This window comes from Colius striatus, chromosome 14 (assembly GCF_028858725.1).
Source record: "Colius striatus isolate bColStr4 chromosome 14, bColStr4.1.hap1, whole genome shotgun sequence".
Classification (NCBI taxonomy): Eukaryota; Metazoa; Chordata; class Aves; order Coliiformes; family Coliidae; genus Colius; species Colius striatus.
The window spans coordinates 1,829,473-1,846,018 of NC_084772.1; the positions used below are offsets into that span (position 1 = coordinate 1,829,473).

General features: G+C 50.3%; 1 protein-coding gene and 1 long non-coding RNA gene across 3 annotated transcripts in view; one reads left to right on the forward strand and one right to left on the reverse strand.

Moving 5' to 3' along the window:
- Positions 1-3,708: 3,708 nt before the first annotated feature.
- Positions 3,709-10,405, reverse strand: GINS3 (GINS complex subunit 3). The gene is made up of 3 exons (XM_062007893.1): positions 10,184-10,405; positions 8,955-9,188; positions 3,709-6,352 (listed from the first exon to the last, which is right to left on the reverse strand). Exons 1-3 carry the CDS (start codon positions 10,355-10,357, stop codon positions 6,122-6,124), a joined length of 639 nt encoding a protein of 212 aa, XP_061863877.1. The 5' UTR covers positions 10,358-10,405; the 3' UTR covers positions 3,709-6,121.
- The window catches only part of LOC133626785 (uncharacterized), a 35,541-nt gene continuing 29,156 nt past the window's right edge, over positions 10,162-16,546 (forward strand). For both annotated transcript variants that reach the window (XR_009819760.1, XR_009819761.1), the window contains exon 1: positions 10,162-10,303. This is a non-coding gene — a long non-coding RNA (uncharacterized LOC133626785). The remainder of the gene's footprint in view (positions 10,304-16,546) is intronic.

A 16,546-nucleotide genomic window follows, 5' to 3' on the forward strand; every position in this document is an offset into this window, starting at 1 on the left:
ACTTGCACCTCAGCCAGCAGCAGAGAGGTTCCTGCATGCTGGAGCAGGGTGGTGACCCTCAGACTGTGTAACACCAGCAGGGTACAAAGCTCCAGCCCCACCGTGGGTCTAACAGAGGCTGAGGTGATGATAGTGCTTGAGCAGGGAGTAGGACACGAAGGCCAGCAGGTGGTCAGCATGGCTGTTCTCTGTCTGCCAGCCTGAGCCCAGTGCTCAACCCCCCCAGAAAACCAAAGGCCTCCTGCCAGGGATGGATTTGCCACCCTGTGGGCCCTGGCTGGAGTGGATGAAGCTGTGGCTCTTCCCATGTCTACAGTACAGCCTCATGAATTTGCTGGGACAATGAGAGAGAGGAGGAAGAAGTAAAGCTGCATCTTCCTCCTCCTCCCCATCACTTGTTGGAGGGAGCTCTCCCAGATGTCAAGGAGTAAGAAAAGCAGCCTTGGGGGAGCTGCCACCCACAGCAGCCAACAGCCAGCTTCATTGACCCTGATTCATTGCACAAGGGTCTTAGTGCTGGAGAGACAGGACTGATGTGTGCACACGTGGTCTGGGGACATGATAAAAAAGCTCTCTACGCTAGTACCATGTGTGTGTTCAGCTCCAGCCCAGCCCCAGCAGGTTTGCACCCTCTCCACAGCAATGTGCATGTCACATGAATGGGTTCACACCATCCCCAGGCCCTCACTGACCCCCCCTCACCTTCAGTTGCAGAGCAAAGGCCCTGAGGCTGTTTCCACACCCAAACTCCTAGCTGTAAGAAGCAGCTATCAGTCAGCAACACTGCATCAGAAGACACAACTCAAGGCAAGTATTGAGATGGTCTTCACCCAGGAGACACATTCAAGGGAAGCTCAGACCTGCAGAGCTCCCTTCCCAAGCAGCCTCTGCCTGCCCCAGCCTCGAATCACGCTGCCCTGTCAGCACAAAACACAGACACAGCGAGTTCCACCCACCAGAGACCAGCTCCCAAAGCCTGTGTTGCAAAGCAAAGCCATCAGACAGGAGTGAGGAGGGTGCACTGTGACTCACTGGTGCCACAGGAGCAGCCCAGGGCCATCTGTCATCCTTCCACACGTGTCTGTGCACAGCCCCAGCACCGATTCTGCTCAGCCTCTAGCACTCAGGCAGCTGTCAAACCCAACACAGCACTTCTGAGCAGGTAAGGGGAGGAAACCAGAGCAGAAACACTGCACATTCAGGCACCCTCTGCAGGGCCAAGAGGTTGTTTAGGTAGGAGAGAAGGGCAGAGAGTGGGGAAAAGCACTTATCTTGTTCTTGCAAGTTACCTTAAAGGTCTTTTTGCACCTAAATGCTTCTGTGATCAGGTATGTGGCAGCATGGAGGCAGCTTAGCAGCAGGGCTTGGATGGGACTGATGGAGGAAAGCAGAGTGGTTTGAGCTCTGACAAGCACTTACCAAGTGAGCACCTGAGCCCTGGCACATGCAGCAGAGCTGGGCAAACCTGGCTGCTGTATTTGCTGTATCAAAGATGCTGCTGCCTACAACCCAGAGGACAAAACATACTCCTAATAGGGCAGTGTTCCCTTCCTTTGTCAGGAGACTGAGGCAGGCCAGAGCTTTGAGCTGCCTCCTGCCAGGCAGAGGCAGCACCAGATGAAGAGCTTGTTGTTCAGATAAACCCCCAAAGTGCTGAGCCATATGCTGTGCTGCCAGACAAGCAGCACATCTGGAGGCAGGAGCAGCTCTGTGTGAAGAAGCCATTCACACTGTGCCTCTGCTCAATCCCATCACAGCTCTGTGAAGCAGCTGGTTCAGCTGAAGTTTTTGAATGAAGCTTTTGTAATGGCTGGTCACTAAAAACTGGGTAGAAAACACTTTGATCCACATTCAAAAGGCTTTTGCTCTTCAGTCAGGTGCCACTGTTCCATGAAAGCAACATGTGGTGCTACAGCATGTCAGCCCTCAAAGGGTTTGCTGTTGCTGCTCCTGCTTGCTGCTGGTCCACATAACTCCCACCTATTGCCTCCAGGCTGGCAGAGACAATCCACTGCTTCAGCTGTGCTGACCAAAAATACATCAATGCCAGGGGACAAAGACATTGTTTAGAGGATGGGAGACCAAGGAAGAAACAGGAACATTTGGTCATTTAGATGGTCTTTGGTCTAAAGAGTCATTTAGACAGGTGAGAGTGTGTGTCTGTGGGTGCTGGCTGCAAAGCTATTTGTGTTTAATGGGGGTCAGCCCTTCATGGCTGCTTAGCATGGAGTCATTTGGGTTGGCAAAGCCCCTGAAGCTGCTGCAGTCCCAGCCCTCCCCTCACCCTGCCCAGCCCAGCACTGACCCACAGCCCTCAGCACCTCAGCTCCAGGGCTTTGGGATCCCTCCAGGGCTGGGCACTGCCCCAGCTCCCTGGGCAGCCTGGCACAGGGCTGACACCCCTCTCAGGGAAACAGTTCTGCCTCAGCTCCAGCCTCAACCTCCCCTGGGGCAACTTGAGGCTGTTTCCTCTTGTCCTGTCACCTGGGAGCAGAGGCTGACCCCCAGCTCCCTGCAGCCTCCTGTCAGGGAGTGTCAGAGAGGGCTCCTGGCTGCCCTCAGGCTCCTCTTCTCCAGGCTCAACACCCCCATTCCCTCAGCCCCTCCCCAGCCCCTTGTGCTCCAGCCCCTTCCCCAGCTCTGTGCCCGGCTCTGGCCACGCTGCAGCCCCTCAGTGTCCCTGTGGCAGTGAGTGAGGGGCCCAGCACTGACACAGCCCTGGAGCTGCAGCCTCCCCAGGGCCCAGCACAGGGGCACAGGCACTGCCCTGCTCCTGCTGCCCCCCCAGTGCTGATCCCAGCCAGGCTGCCCTTGGCCTCCTTGCCCCCTGGGCACACTCTGAGTCAATTAACACCCCTCCATGTTAATCAAGCTTCACCTACTTGAAACAAATACATAGAAGAGAAAAACAAGAGGAGCTGAGAGTGTTACAAGAAGTTAATGTAAAACTGAGGGGGATTTGTGTTTCAGTAAGCAACAGGAATGCAGTGCCTGGAAGCTGGAGTGACCCTGTGCTCGCTGTGTGAGTGCACAGCTCCAACCTGCCATCACATCCTGCAGCCAGCCACAGAAGCACAGTGCCCAGGGAGGCTGTGGCTTCTGCTGCAGAGCTGGCTGGCCAAACATCACCCTGGGAAGGGTCACACAGGGCTAATCACAGCCACAGAACATCCCAGGTTGGAAGGGAGCTGTAAGGACCATCGAGTCCTCTCTCTCAGGGGAAGGACTGGGATGGGTAAGCTCATGTCTCTGTTCATACTGAGACAATTAAAACCCAAACAAATACTCTTATGTGAATGCACAAGTAACCAGCACCTCAAACTTTGCCTATTTTTTGTTTGATTGCAATGAAAACCATTGTGGCAATACCCTAAAGCATGTCTATGAGCTGCTTTCTCATGAACACCAGTCATCCTCCTGTTTAAGAGCTGGGGAGAAATGACCCTTCAAAGTCCTTTTCAGACCTCTTTGTACACTTTGGTAATGAGGATTTACAGTGCCATGCTGAAAATGCACCAGTCCACACTCCTCTAACTTGCAGCTTGCCAATGACAAAGGACAGTGTGTATCCCCAAGAAGTACACAGCCCTCCTTTGTTGGAGTTCTGGACAGAAGCAGCATTCCAGACAGCAAGGAAAAAACACCCCACCAGAGAAACCTCAACAGAGTATCAAACCAAATGCTGTAACTTCACAATAGAGACAGATCTTTCAAGGGTCTTACTGCTGTTTATTCCTCAATGCTCAGGGTTACTAAAGTGACATTGCCTACTTGCAAAAGCCAGTGACTTTGAGGACAGCTTCAGGGATGCTTTTTCTCCCCACTCTGAAAGCAGCTGCACCAAATGCTGGCAAGTGAGCAACCAGATGTGGGGATTCTGCAGAAGAATGTTCTTACAAATGTAGGACAAGGAGTTTGGACAGTCACCCAAACCAGCCCAGAAACCCATGAGCTAGTGGGTTATAAACCAACCAGACCTCAGCTCCACCACCTCATCAAAAATAATCCTTCCTCATCACAGATGGACTTGAACTTGCAGCTCAAGCACTGACAGGGTGCTGCTGCCACGCTGCATGAAGTCTGTGCTACAGCACTGGGGGCAGCAGGGTATGAATACAGAGGCGGCCAATTTCCACCCCTCACCAACCACTCTCCCACAAAGCTGAGGTGATGGGGAATCACCTCTTAGTAAACACAAGATGTTCACAACAAAAAGAGGCAATGTATAAAAGCAGGAGCTTGCTGCCTGGTTGGCAGTGGCCCTCCCCTGACAGCACACAGCTATCACCCACGAGGGCTCAGACAGAAACTACCCCTACACGGGCATGACAGCACGAATGCAGCTCCCCTGGCTGCACTCCCTGCAAGAGAAGGGGGATGCCAGAAGCAGGGCTGCATTATCCATCACAGCCACAGTGCTGCACTTTCCAAACCACCACTAATGTTCCTGCTTGCAGGGCAATTAGCACCAGACATTTGACATTACCAGTGTCCCCTTACAAAATGTTTATTCAATGTAAAAATCCACAAATGGACAATAGACAAAAGCTTCATGAACATGCACAGGCTGTTATGTGCCATTAAGCCATTAAGTGCAGCAGCATCTGATCTTGCAGGTACTTAAAGCACTTTGTAAGGCACAGCTCCCAGTGAGTCTCCTGGGGCAGACTGGCCAGCCCTGTGTAGCTGAGGGGGAGAGGCCACAGTGTGCACGAAGACAAGAAGCTGTCCCCTCTCACTGCTTCCAGAGGCAGAGCCAAGACATGGCCACAAACCCTTTGGCCTTGAGGTTCTCAGTGTAAAGTATCCACTATCCAGGTGCATCTGCAAGTCCAGAAACAGCTCCTCCAAGATCTGCATCTCCTGGTCACCTCCCAGGGAATCCCAGAGAGGACGAAGCGCTCGGTATCGTGACGATCCATCCCCTCCACTCAGGTACTCTGCAAGCTCCACATTCTGCAGATGCTCCCAAGCACCCCTGAGATGTCCAATATCTGCTTCCAAAGGACAACCACCCTGATGGCCATGGGAACAGCCTACAGAAACAACCACCTGTTCTCAGTCTCGAATCCAAGGGGCTTTCAGATCATCTGGGTTTAGGGGCACCCACCATCACTGCACAGTTTAGCAAGCTGCAAGCCCAGACCCCCCTACTGACATTTACTCAGATCACTTTGCTAGGATCATGTAGATGGATCAGAATGAAGGAAACTCAGTTCATTAGCCAAGTCCCTTCTACTAAGCAAATTCATTAACCAGAAGAACTTGTAATGGGAAAGCAGATGGCTCAGAGGTTGAGAGTGGGGGATAGTTTCCATTACAGACTCTGCTTCTGACCCAGCCCAGGTTCACTCTTTGTTGCCTCCTCTGTAAAACAAGTGGAGGAATTTAACACCCATCACAGAGCCACATCCATGGCAAAAAGCCACTCACTTCCCATGAGGACATTCTCCATCCTGTGCAGCATCAAGCCCACAGGGGCTGAAAGGGAGAGAAGAGGATGAGGCAGCACACAAGAGCTATTCAGACACTTCACTTACCACATGGGTTTTAGGAGGTATTTTTCCCTGGGGCACTAATACTATGCACAGAAGTCTGCAAAGAAACTGAGACACTCCTGCCTCACAGAGCCCCTGTTCCACCTTGATGTGCATGAAACAGGACAAGTTCTATGTGGATCATGTACCATTTTTTTCCACATCGTTAGGACTCTCCAAAGAACAGGGGAACTGGAAACAGTTGTTCCCAGGAGGCTGGGGTGGGAAAGGCAAGAGGAAATACATAGATGGGCAAGATGCAGACCTGATATTGGAAATATCAAACTGGGAAATAAGGGAGAATAAGTATTGTTCCTTCTAGAAGAGCCTCCTGTACCCTTTCACCCATCTAGAGGACTCTTTCACTGCAAATCCTCTGCAGTGGTAGGAGGGAGCTGTGAAGCTATCCAGTGGGTTTTTTATGCCCTTGTTATCTGCCTTTAAAGTGATCCAAAGATGACAGAGAGAAGAATTCCCATGGCTGATCAGGGAGCCTGTCCTTCCCCACAGCTGATTCATCCTTCTCTTCTGTGACTGCAGATCTCTGGGGGTCCCCCCAGTGCAGCTGCACGTTCTGCAGGCTTTTAGCTATCCACATCTGTGAACTTCCTTTTGCCATAATTCTGGACCAGGCTGGAAGCTGTGATTTGAGAAGCCTGTCCTTTTTCCCAGCACTGGAAGTCATTGAGCCCTTTCTGGCCAGCTCGAAACAAGGCTCGCTCCAGCTCATCCAGCCGAGCCAGCAGCACGGACGTGTCCTCGTTGTAGGCGTTCTGGGAGGAGTCCATGATCCGGCGGAAACGGCTAATAAACGTCTGAAGGAGATAAGCAGAGTTACCAACAGGTACCACAGAGGCTTCTTCAGCTCAAATGCTAGAGGCTTGGAGCTTTCCAGACTGAAGAGCCAAAAGGTGTAGGGTCTAGTGCACAACTAGCCAAGGGTCTGCAAACGGGGAAGCGCTTACTGAGCTTGGATGCAATGACAAACCACGTCCTGCCTGAGCTGGGAGAGCAAGTTACTTACTGCACTGGAAGCAAGTACAGAAGTAGATGTTGGCTGCCTGCTCATGACAGCTTTAAGCAGACCACAGGGTGTGAGACAATCCCCACCTATCCATCTCACTTCACAAGCAATCATTGCTTTAGAGCAGGGGGACGAATTCCACGCCACAGCGGCTGCTGCAGGAACAGCCAAGCTGTGATTTGTGGAGAGCCTGGAAGTTAAACCAAACCACCACTGCAAAGCATTCACTACACTGAAACACATTTTCAGTATGCTGAAAAAAACCCCCCACTTAACCTGGGAGAAAGACAAAACACCAACCCTACTGCTGACACAGAACACTTGAAGCTAAGCAGCCAGACTTGGTTAAGGAGCTTTATTTCCCTCCTTACCTTTGCTTTGGAGATTGTCTTCTTTTTTGTCCAAACTCTTTGGAAACTGTGCTTTGTTATTTCAGAAGCTGATTTTAGAATGAGCAGAACTGTAGAATTTCAGCAGTTTACTTAGTGAGTAAGCATACCATAAAGGAGTAGCTCTCACTTGGGGTTTGTCACAAGTTACACCTCACACGTACAGCTAATGAGTGTTTGGGAGAGGAGGGGTTTTGCTGTTGTTTTGTTTCTTTTTCCAAGTCAGCACAACTTCCCTCTTGTTTGCTCTTAATAAAGAGAAACATATCTGGCATGCATTGATTTCTCTCTCAACAAGAGACATGTGCCAATGGGGCTTTTCCCTCCCTCCCCTAAGATATCCATTAGCAGAAAGAGAAAACACAAGGCAAGGTGTGTCACGTCCTCAGTGCAGAAAGGAAGCTTTCAGCGGGCAACTCCAAGGCAGTGCCAGTGCTTTAAAGCTTCTCTGCATCAGCCTTCATTTAAAGAATAAAGAAAGGGGAGAAAAGAAATCAAAAGGCAGGAAAAACCCCAAGAAGCCAATAGCAATCACCCCAGAGTACTTAAGAGAAATGGCTGAAGGAGTCTCAGAGCTCTTAGTGGTTATCATTAAAAGCCCAAGCAGCACAGAAGTCTGGAGACTGGCAAAGATGGCAGCTACCTTTTAGAAGAGAAAGGGAGTGCGTGGAGAGAAGAGACAGAGAACTGTAAATCCATCAGTACCAATTCCTGGAAGCATATTGGAATGAACAAGCTATACATAAAGTTCTGCAACATGGGCTTCCCAGCAACCAACTTGGAGAGAGCAGCCCAGTTCCCTGGGGCAGCCCTGCATGACTTAGCTAAGGAAAGACAATTACCCACAGCTCCTGTCAGGAGGGAAGAACACACTGAGTGGAATTCAACAGGGGTCTATCTGGAACCAAGTACTGTTGGATATATTAATTAATAAGCTTACTAAAGGAACAGAAGTTGTGCTTATTAAATTAGCAAATGACATGCAGGAGGAGGAGGAGGGATGGCTGGGAGCACGTTGGGGAGCAGAGCCCTCAATTCAGAACAATCCTGACAGGTTAGAATGATGGTGTGAAAACAACAGGATGACATTCAGCCGGGAGAAAGAGAAGGTTTACATTAAGACAGAACCAGGGGAACTGCACAAACACAGGAAGAAGAACAACTGTGTGTATGCAACCTGCACCACCTTAGTGTGGAGTGCAAACCAAACACGTGTCAATGTCACTCTGCCACAAAAACCAAGGTGCTGCACCACAATGAGCAAAGAGCAGCATGACCTACAAAACCCACACAGTAATCTCTTTGCTTTCCTCAGCACAAGTCCTGAGCAAGAGGCTGTGTGCTGCTCAGAGCACTGCACATCACGCTGGATGCGCATCGACTGGAAAGATACCAGCGGTGCACAGCAAGGACAGGCAGAGGTTAGAAAGCATGACCCACAAAGAGACACTCAATGAACTGGGAGTGCTGCAGGAAGGAAGAGAATCATCTGCTCTCAGCATTCACTTTGAATGAGACAAACAGAAGGGAGCTTGTATTGCTGCCAAGGAGCTTTGGCGTAGGCATCAGAGGAGACCTTCTAAGATTAGGACAGCGCAGCACTGAAACCGTGAGCAGTGTGAAGTGTCATCATCACAGAGCTGGAAAAACAGGCTGTGAAAGTAGACATAAGAGAGGGCAAATTAATTTTGCCTTGCAGCATGGGCATGATTAAGTAATCTCACGTGTCCTCTGGTCTGTGTTACAAGGTTTTAGGAACTACCACACTTACAGTGTGGAAACTCCAAGCTAAAATTAACACTCCTGGATGTATGCTTGAGGATTCCACCACTAGCCTGTGCAGTTGCCAAAAGGGCCATCCTACAGCTCGATCCAGAAATCCACATTCAATCCAGAAGTCATCTGGATTACACCAGGATATTTCTCCTGAAGACTGCTGAGCAGCTGGGAACAAGAGGAAGACGGAAAACCAAACAAGTTTCAAGACTCAGTTCAGCTACTTGCCTGCAGGATAGTCTGAGCTATCTCAGGATTCTCTGGATTGTCAAAGTTGAGGAGCTGGGAGCCAAACCCATAGTAGTATGGCCCCATTTTATGCAGATCGACCACATTGGCATCAGCGCTGAACACGGTCCTCCAGGCTTCCTTGTAAATCTTTGGCAGCTCCACTGAAATGATCCTTCTTTTGCTGTCATGTAGACCTTTAGCAAGCCACAGAGGTATTTCCAGCTTGGTTCCCTGCACAAATGAGAAAAAAACCACCCCAAAAGTTGTGCTTGCCATGAGAACAAAGACGAAGCAACCCCACAGACAGACAGTGCCCTTCAGCAAAGATCCTGCATTGCAAAGGGTAAATTTGGTGCTGAGAACAGTCTCCTGTAACTGCAATGTAAAGCAGACACATTTCAGAGGCATCAGTGACTCCTGCAAGGCTCTGAAAGGGTTGTTTGTAATCGATGTATTGGCTAAGTGGTGTAACAGCCTTCCCCTGGACTCGGCTTTGCTGAGGCTGCACCTCCAATACTGTGCCCAGTTCTGGGCCCCTCTCTACAAGAAGGACATGGAGGTGCTGGAGAGGATCCAGAGGCAGCTACCAAGCTAGGAAAGGATTTGGAGCATGTCTCAGCTGAGAAAGGGCTGAGGGATCTGGGGCTGTTGAGCCTGGAGAAAAGAAGGCTCAGGGGAGACCTCACTCTACAAGTACCTGAAAGGCAGCTGCAGCCAGGTGGGGGTTGGTCTGTTCTCCCTGGTAACAACAAAGAACAAGAGGAAACAGCCTCAAGTTGCCACAGGGGAGGCTCAGGCTGAATGTGAGGAGGAGTTTCTGTGCTGCCAGGGCTGTGAGGCCTTGGAAGGGGCTGCCCAGGGAGCTGCTGGAGTCACCGTCCCTGGAGGGGTTTCAGAGCCGGGTGGGTGTTGCACTGAGGGCAGTGGGCTGGGGGGTGATGGGCTGGGACAGAGGCTGCACTCCATGAGCTTAGAGGTCTCTTCCAGCTGAAACCATTCTACGATTCCCCGCAATCTCCTTGCAGTGACCTCAGACAGAGAGCGCTGCCAGGGCACGGGAGTCCACGGGCCCCACGCGGGAACGGCCACCACCAGCGGCACCACCCGCCTACAACTCCCAGCGGCCCCCGCGCCGCCGCACCAGCCGCCCGGCCCGCCCCGTCTCGCGCAGGGGCTGCTGGGAGTTGCAGTCCTCCCTCCCCTTCCCCGGCGGGCCGCCCAGCTACCTCAGGGATGGAGTCGGCGGCGGCGGCCCCCTGGCCCAGCGCGAAGGCCAGGCGCGGCAGGGTGCTCTCGGCGCGGCCCGGCAGCTTCTCCTGCGACATCAGAATATCGTCCAGCGACAGGTAATTCTCCTCCAGGCCCAACCCGGGGCCCACCGGGAAATACGCCTCGGCCATGGCCGGGCCGGCCGCCTCAGAGCTCCCGCGCAGGCCTCAGGCCCCTCCCGCCGCCGCATGCGCCACGGCCCGGCCGCGCCGGCGCAGCCCCGCCTCGGGCGCGGCGCTGGGGCAGCGGCCAACCCGGCACCGGGTACGCGGTTATAGGGCATTTACTCACTAATTAAAGCGCTGAAGCTCGCCTGCTGCCTGCTCGTGGCCCTGGCGAGTGCTCCGGTACCGCGGCGGGGCCGTGTGGCCCTGGCGCTTGGCGGGGCCGTTGTCCGAGAGGCCCATTCGTTTGCGGTGTGGGACAAGCCCTGCGGCTTGTGGCTTCTCTTCGGTCAGTTGGCTTTTGCTAGTGACAGTCGCAAAGCTGAAGGTTTCTTGAGTTGCTTAGCTGTGTGTGCACACCGGTTATGGGAAAAGGTGGAGGGGAGTTTCCTATCTGTCAGCGTTTGTTGGGCGCATCAGTCAGTGCGTGTGGATCTAATGTGGGCTGCTTTATCTCCAGTGATCTTGTTATCTGATTAGAGGCTCAGGGTCTTGCCGAGCCAAGCGAAGGGTGTCTCACCCACACAGACACGCCAGGCTGACAAAGTCCCTGTCCCCCTGAACTGTTGGTCCCTTTGCCCCTCAGGAGAGCCGTTTGGCAAGGAGAGGGATCAGCCCTGCAGCTTAAACAACCTTCATCTGAACCTACCAGCTGTAGGAAAAGCCAAACACATGCTGCTCGTGTGGTTACTTATCCCTGTGCTGTTCCTGTGGTGTGTTATCCCCATGTTTCTTTTTGGCAATTAGGGACATGGCTCATCTGGCAGACAATGAGATGACACTGATGGATGTGGCTGTGCTGAGGAGACACACTTTGGTATTCCTTAGCTGTGTACACCACGGGCCTAAAGCGAGGCTACATCCCAAAGTCTTTTAGTACCACCAAATAAGGCATGAAGTCCTATTTTGATGGCAGAAGCAAATGCCCTGTGCTGAAATCTCAGTTGGATTGTATAAGCACAAAAGCAGTAGTTACCCCCATTTTTATATGAATTTTACTTCAGATGACAACCTGAGCTTGTGCTTTTTCCCCCTCCTTACCCTCATTGTTTTGTTGTTTCAAAAAGATCTTATTTTCCCTCCCACTGGAGTTTTAATGCTATTCCCTAAGCTGTATATGCCAACAACATTTCCTTTTCTCTAGACAGTGGTCTATAAAATAACATTTAAACAATCTAGGAACTATTTCAGTCTTTGTTCTCCTAAGAAAGAAAAGCAAACAATTGAGCAGGGTTGAAACTCAGAGACTTGACAATGTTCCTGAAGAATAATGACAGAGTTATTTATAGGAGGGGTTGATGATTTGTTTAATGACATTTTCAGTCCATGACTGAGGCATAAGCCAATGCCTCTTCAATTATCTTTTCACTCTTACGACCTCAGCGTTCTTCGTGCTGCTGTTTGCTCCAGCTGCATCCATTGTGATCCAGACAGCTTTGTTTTCATTAATTAGCATGCTGGTACTGTAATATCTTGAGCAAAGTCAAGCCCATGCAAAAAATAATCAAGTTTGCACCAGTTTATTAAATCTTAAGCTGTTTCATTTTGTAAGAACAATAAACCACAGGCCTTAGGATGAAAATCTGGTGAGATGGTTGGGTCCAGAGAGTTGTGGTCAATGCAGTTAAATCCAGTTGGTGGCTGCTCATGAGTGCTGTCCCCCAGGGCTCAGTACTGGGGCCACTCCTGTTTAACATCTTTATTAAGATCCAGTGCACCCTTAGTAAGTTTGCAGCTGACACCAAGCTGGGTGGAAGTGTGGATCTGCTTGAGGGCAGGGAAGCTTTACAGAGAGATCTAGAGAGGCTGGATGGCTGGGACAAGGCCAATGCCAAGAGTTTCAACAAGGCCAAGTGCTGGGTCCTGCACTTGGGCCACAACAACCCCCAGCAGTGCTACAGGCTTAGGGAGGAGTGGCTGGAAAGCTGCCAGGCACAGAGGGATTTGGGAGTGCTGGGTGTCAGCAGCTGAACACAAGCCAGCAACGTGCCCAGGTGGGCAAGAAGGCCAAGGGCATCCTGGCCTGGATCAGGAACAGTGTTGTCAGCAGGAGCAGCGAGCTGATCATTGCCCTGGACATGGCTTTGCTGAGGCTGCACCTCCAATACTGTGTCCAGTTCTGGGCCCCTCTCTACAAGAAGGACATGGAGATACTGGAGAGGATCCAGAGACAGCTACCAAGCTGGGAAAGGATTTGGAGCATGTCTCAGCTGAGAAAGGGCTGAGGGATCTGGGGCTGTTGAGCCTGGAGAAAAGAAGGCTCAGGGGAGACCTCACTCTACAAGTACCTGAAAGGCAGCTGGAGCCAGGTGGGGATTGGTCTGTTCTCTCTGGTAACAAGCACTAGAACAAGAGGAAACAGCCTCAAGTTGCCCCAGGGGAGGTTCAGGCTGGGTGTGAGGAGCAGTTTCTGTGCTGCCAGGGCTGTCAGGCATTGGAAGGGGCTGCCCAGGGAGCTGCTGGAGTCACCATCCCTGGAGGGGTTTCAGAGCTGGGTGGGTGTTGCACTGAGGGCAGTTGGTGGTGACAGGGTTGGGACAGAGGCTGCACTCCATGAGCTTAGAGGTCTCTTCCAGCTGAAACCATTCTGTGATTCTGTGATGTACTTCTGTACAGCAATCCACCCAACAAAGAAATGGCAAGCTATCTGTGAGCTGTGGTGTGCTAGGTTTGCATAAATCAAAAAAGGCGATTAATTTGTGTAGACAAGTATCAGCAACAGAGAGCCAGGAGCAGAGGAGAGGTATGCACAGGTGTCTGTCAACGTGATGCTTGCAAACTGCTCACCTTAGAACCTGTTAGTCAGATGCACTTAATCCTACCAGCAGCTGGAAGAGAACTGCATGCATGTGAAGAGAGATGGAAAGGAAAGGGGTGTTTCTACCAGAGTGCTCACCATGCTGTACCATGTATTATCTATGGTACAGAAACCAGAGATTATATATAAGAGTAAGCAGTGTTAACTCTTGTTTTGTGTCGAGTTTATGGTTCTTCTCCTGGGAGATGCAGTCTTGCTGTTTGGAACAGAAGTCCTTCTATCCATGCATCTATTCCAAATAAGTTACAGAGCCATTTCCAAAAGCTCTTTCCAAATCCAGTTCTGATAAAATGATAATTTTCTGAATTGGATTAGTAAAAATACTCCCTGCTTAATCAGGGTTAGGAAACAAATCTCTGTGCTGAATATGAATGCTGGCACTGTGAGCGAGAAGGGACGACTATGCAAATGGGATATGCTCTTTTTTTCTGGGGCATAGTAAGAAGCAAGAGATCTGGTAAAAAGAAGAATGTAAAGCCCTTATTTCCCTGTGTCCTGAGATGCCTCAGCCTGTGGTGTCTGATACTGAAATGAGGCACAGAGGCTCTGAAAGCCTGAGACACTGGGAACATTTGAAGGAACAGCAATGGAAAGATGTTTATACTCATAGAATCACAGAATGGTGGGGTTGGAAGGGCCCTTTAGAGATCATCCAGCCCAACCCCCTGCCAAAGCAGGTCCATCTAGATCAGGTCACACAGGAACATGTCCAGGTGAGTTTTGAAGACCTTCAGAGAAGGAGCCTCCACACCCTCCCTGGGCAGCCTGGGCCAGGGCTCCCTCACTGAAACACTGAAACAGGTTTTCCTTGTGTTTAAATGGAACTTTTTGTGTTCCAGCTTCATCCCATCACCCCTTGTCATGTCACTGGATACAACAGAAAAAAGTACTGTCCCAACCTCCTGACACCCACCATTTAAATATGTGTAACTATTAATGAGATCCCCTCTCAGTCTCCTCAAGACCTAACAGCCCCAGGTCCCACAGCCTTTCCTCAGAAGGAAGATGCTCCAGTCCCCTGATCATCTTGGTGTCCCTGCACTGGCCTCTCTCCAGCAGTTCCCTGTCCCTCTGGAGCTGGGACAGTTCTGGACTCCCTGTAAGAACAGTTGCAGAGTTGTTCTTTTGTGAGGATTTTAAAGAATGATGGCTTTGGTAGTCAAAATGATGTCACTCCCTTTTGTAGGATGTTTGTCTTCTCCTTCTGAGGAAGGTACTAGGAAGGTTCTTGTTCTTGACCACTCGTGTGAACCTTGGTATAAAAATTCATCTGATCAGAGCAGGTTGGTGTCTGTGTATTGCACTGATGCTGAGATGTGTCATGACAGCATGTGTGTGGCACGTTATGGCAGAGCCAGCTGCTACTACCACTGTGGGTAGTGCAAGTAACATTAAAGATGTGAAGCAGGACAGCTGAAAAAGCTGCAGGATGTTGATGGAAGTACTACATCCTGTGACCTCTCCTCACCTTATTTTTTCAGGTTAAAATGAGAGAGGAATCATCAGTCTCTGCATATGGGAATAAACTGCAGCACAGACTGATGCTGATGCTGAGCCTTTGTCCCCTCTCACATGGAATCTCAGTGACCATATAGGATTACAGTATGACTTGCTTTCCTTAATTGTGTTTGCTATCAAGTAATCAGAAAGGTTGGCAGAGGTTTTGGCTGAAGATCTCTAGATGAGACAACTTACTTCAGTGGAGCCAGCATTTCACTGCCTAGTCCTGGCCAAAGGGTCCTGAGTGCAGGCATGAGTCTGGGAGCATGTGGTGTGCACATCTCTGAGCACAGAACTTTCTGTCTGGTGGGGCCCAGCTGATTGAAGGCAACACATTGTAGCACTTATCTTTTGCCTACATCCCCAGGCTTTCTGCTGCTACTTAGATCATTCCTTTCTGTGCTGGAACTTTCACTCAACAAATTTGCATTTCCTAATCAGTTAACTTGCCTGCAGCAGTGGGAGTTCTTATTTGTAAGTAATGCCATAAGGTAGCTTTGATACAAGCTTTTGCAATCCCTTTGTTGTGCAAATCCAGGCATATAAGTCAAGTAAACCAATTGGCTTCAGTAGGATTATCAGAAGAGAGTGAAATGCTGCATCATGTGAATAAATACTGCTCTCTAACAGCCAGATTCTGCAGGCCAGCACAACTTCATTTTGTGAAGGAAAAGAGGTAACAGCACAGGTCAGGAGTTATGCCAAGGAGATAATCACTTTCCTATTCAGTGTATCTGCAATTATGAGAGATTCAGCAATAGTATTAATGATACACTGTATTTACACCCCAAATATCATTCCTTTCCATGTGGAGAAAGGGAGGAACATTGTGTCACATTTTGCAGGTAGGAGAAGAGCCACAGAAGAAGTGAAGGGGTTTAGGGTAACCAAGGATCCTGTGGGAAGGGTCTTCTGGCTTCCAACTTCTAGCCAAGAGTCTCGTAGCAAGAATGTCAGTGGGGACTCTGACAATCTTTTAAGTACCTACTAGAAAAGAGTTTGGAAGTGGTAAGATAAACCAGATGCTGTTGCTGGTGTGGTCACTTTGACAACCAAAGTGAAAGCAGGAGCTTTTGGAGAACTCTTCAATATCTTTTCCCCAGCTGTTATTCCCTCTGTGAATCTCTGTTATTGTGCAGGGGTGGATTCAGCAAGCTCCAAGGCACTTTTAACTGTTGTGTAAGTGGATTATGCTGGTAAGTGGAAAGTCACAGTTAAGTCAGCAGCCGGCATTGGATGAAGGTTTCTTGTTTTAAGGAGTGGTGCCATGTTGCTAAAACTTTTTCTTGTTTAGATGGGCACACTGCCAAAGTTGTTGGTGCTTCTTGTGTTTGGAGTTGTCTATTTGGTAGTTGACTGCTGCTTTTGTATAGAAGGCTGACTGTATCCTGAGCAGCATCCAAAGCAGCATGGCCAGCAGGTTGAGACAGGGAGTTCTCCTCCTCTGCTCTTGTGAGAACACCCTGCAGTGCTGTGTCCAGCTCTAGGGCACCAACATAAGGTCATGGAGCTGTTGGAGCAAGTCCACAGGAGGCCAGGAAGATGACCTGAGGGCTGGAGCCCCTTCCCTATGCAGGCTGAGAGAGTTGGGAGTGTTCAGCCTGGAGAAGAGAAGACTGTGGGAAGACCTTAGAACAAGAAAGCCTGAGAGGGACGTTTGACAAGGGCCTGGAGTGACAGGACAAGGAAAAATGGCTCCAAACTGAGAGAGAGGAGTTTAAGATGAGATCTTAAATAGAAGTTCTTCCCTAGGGGGTGCTGAGGCCCTGGCACAGGCTACCTAGAGAGGCTGTGGCTGCCCCATCCCCAGCAGTGCCCAAGGGCAGGTTGGATGGGGC

Bases quoted from the DNA above. Each gene is read 5' to 3' on its own strand.
- GINS3 (XM_062007893.1), bottom strand. From the start codon at position 10,357: ATGGCCGAGGCGTATTTCCCGGTGGGCCCCGGGTTGGGCCTGGAGGAG. The intron at 9,189-10,183 runs GTAGCTGGGCGG...TCATTTGTGCAG, and splicing joins CCGCCGACTCCATCCCTGAG to GGAACCAAGCTGGAAATACC. The intron at 6,353-8,954 runs GCAAGTAGCTGA...TATCTCCTTCAG, and splicing joins TAGCTCAGACTATCCTGCAG to ACGTTTATTAGCCGTTTCCG.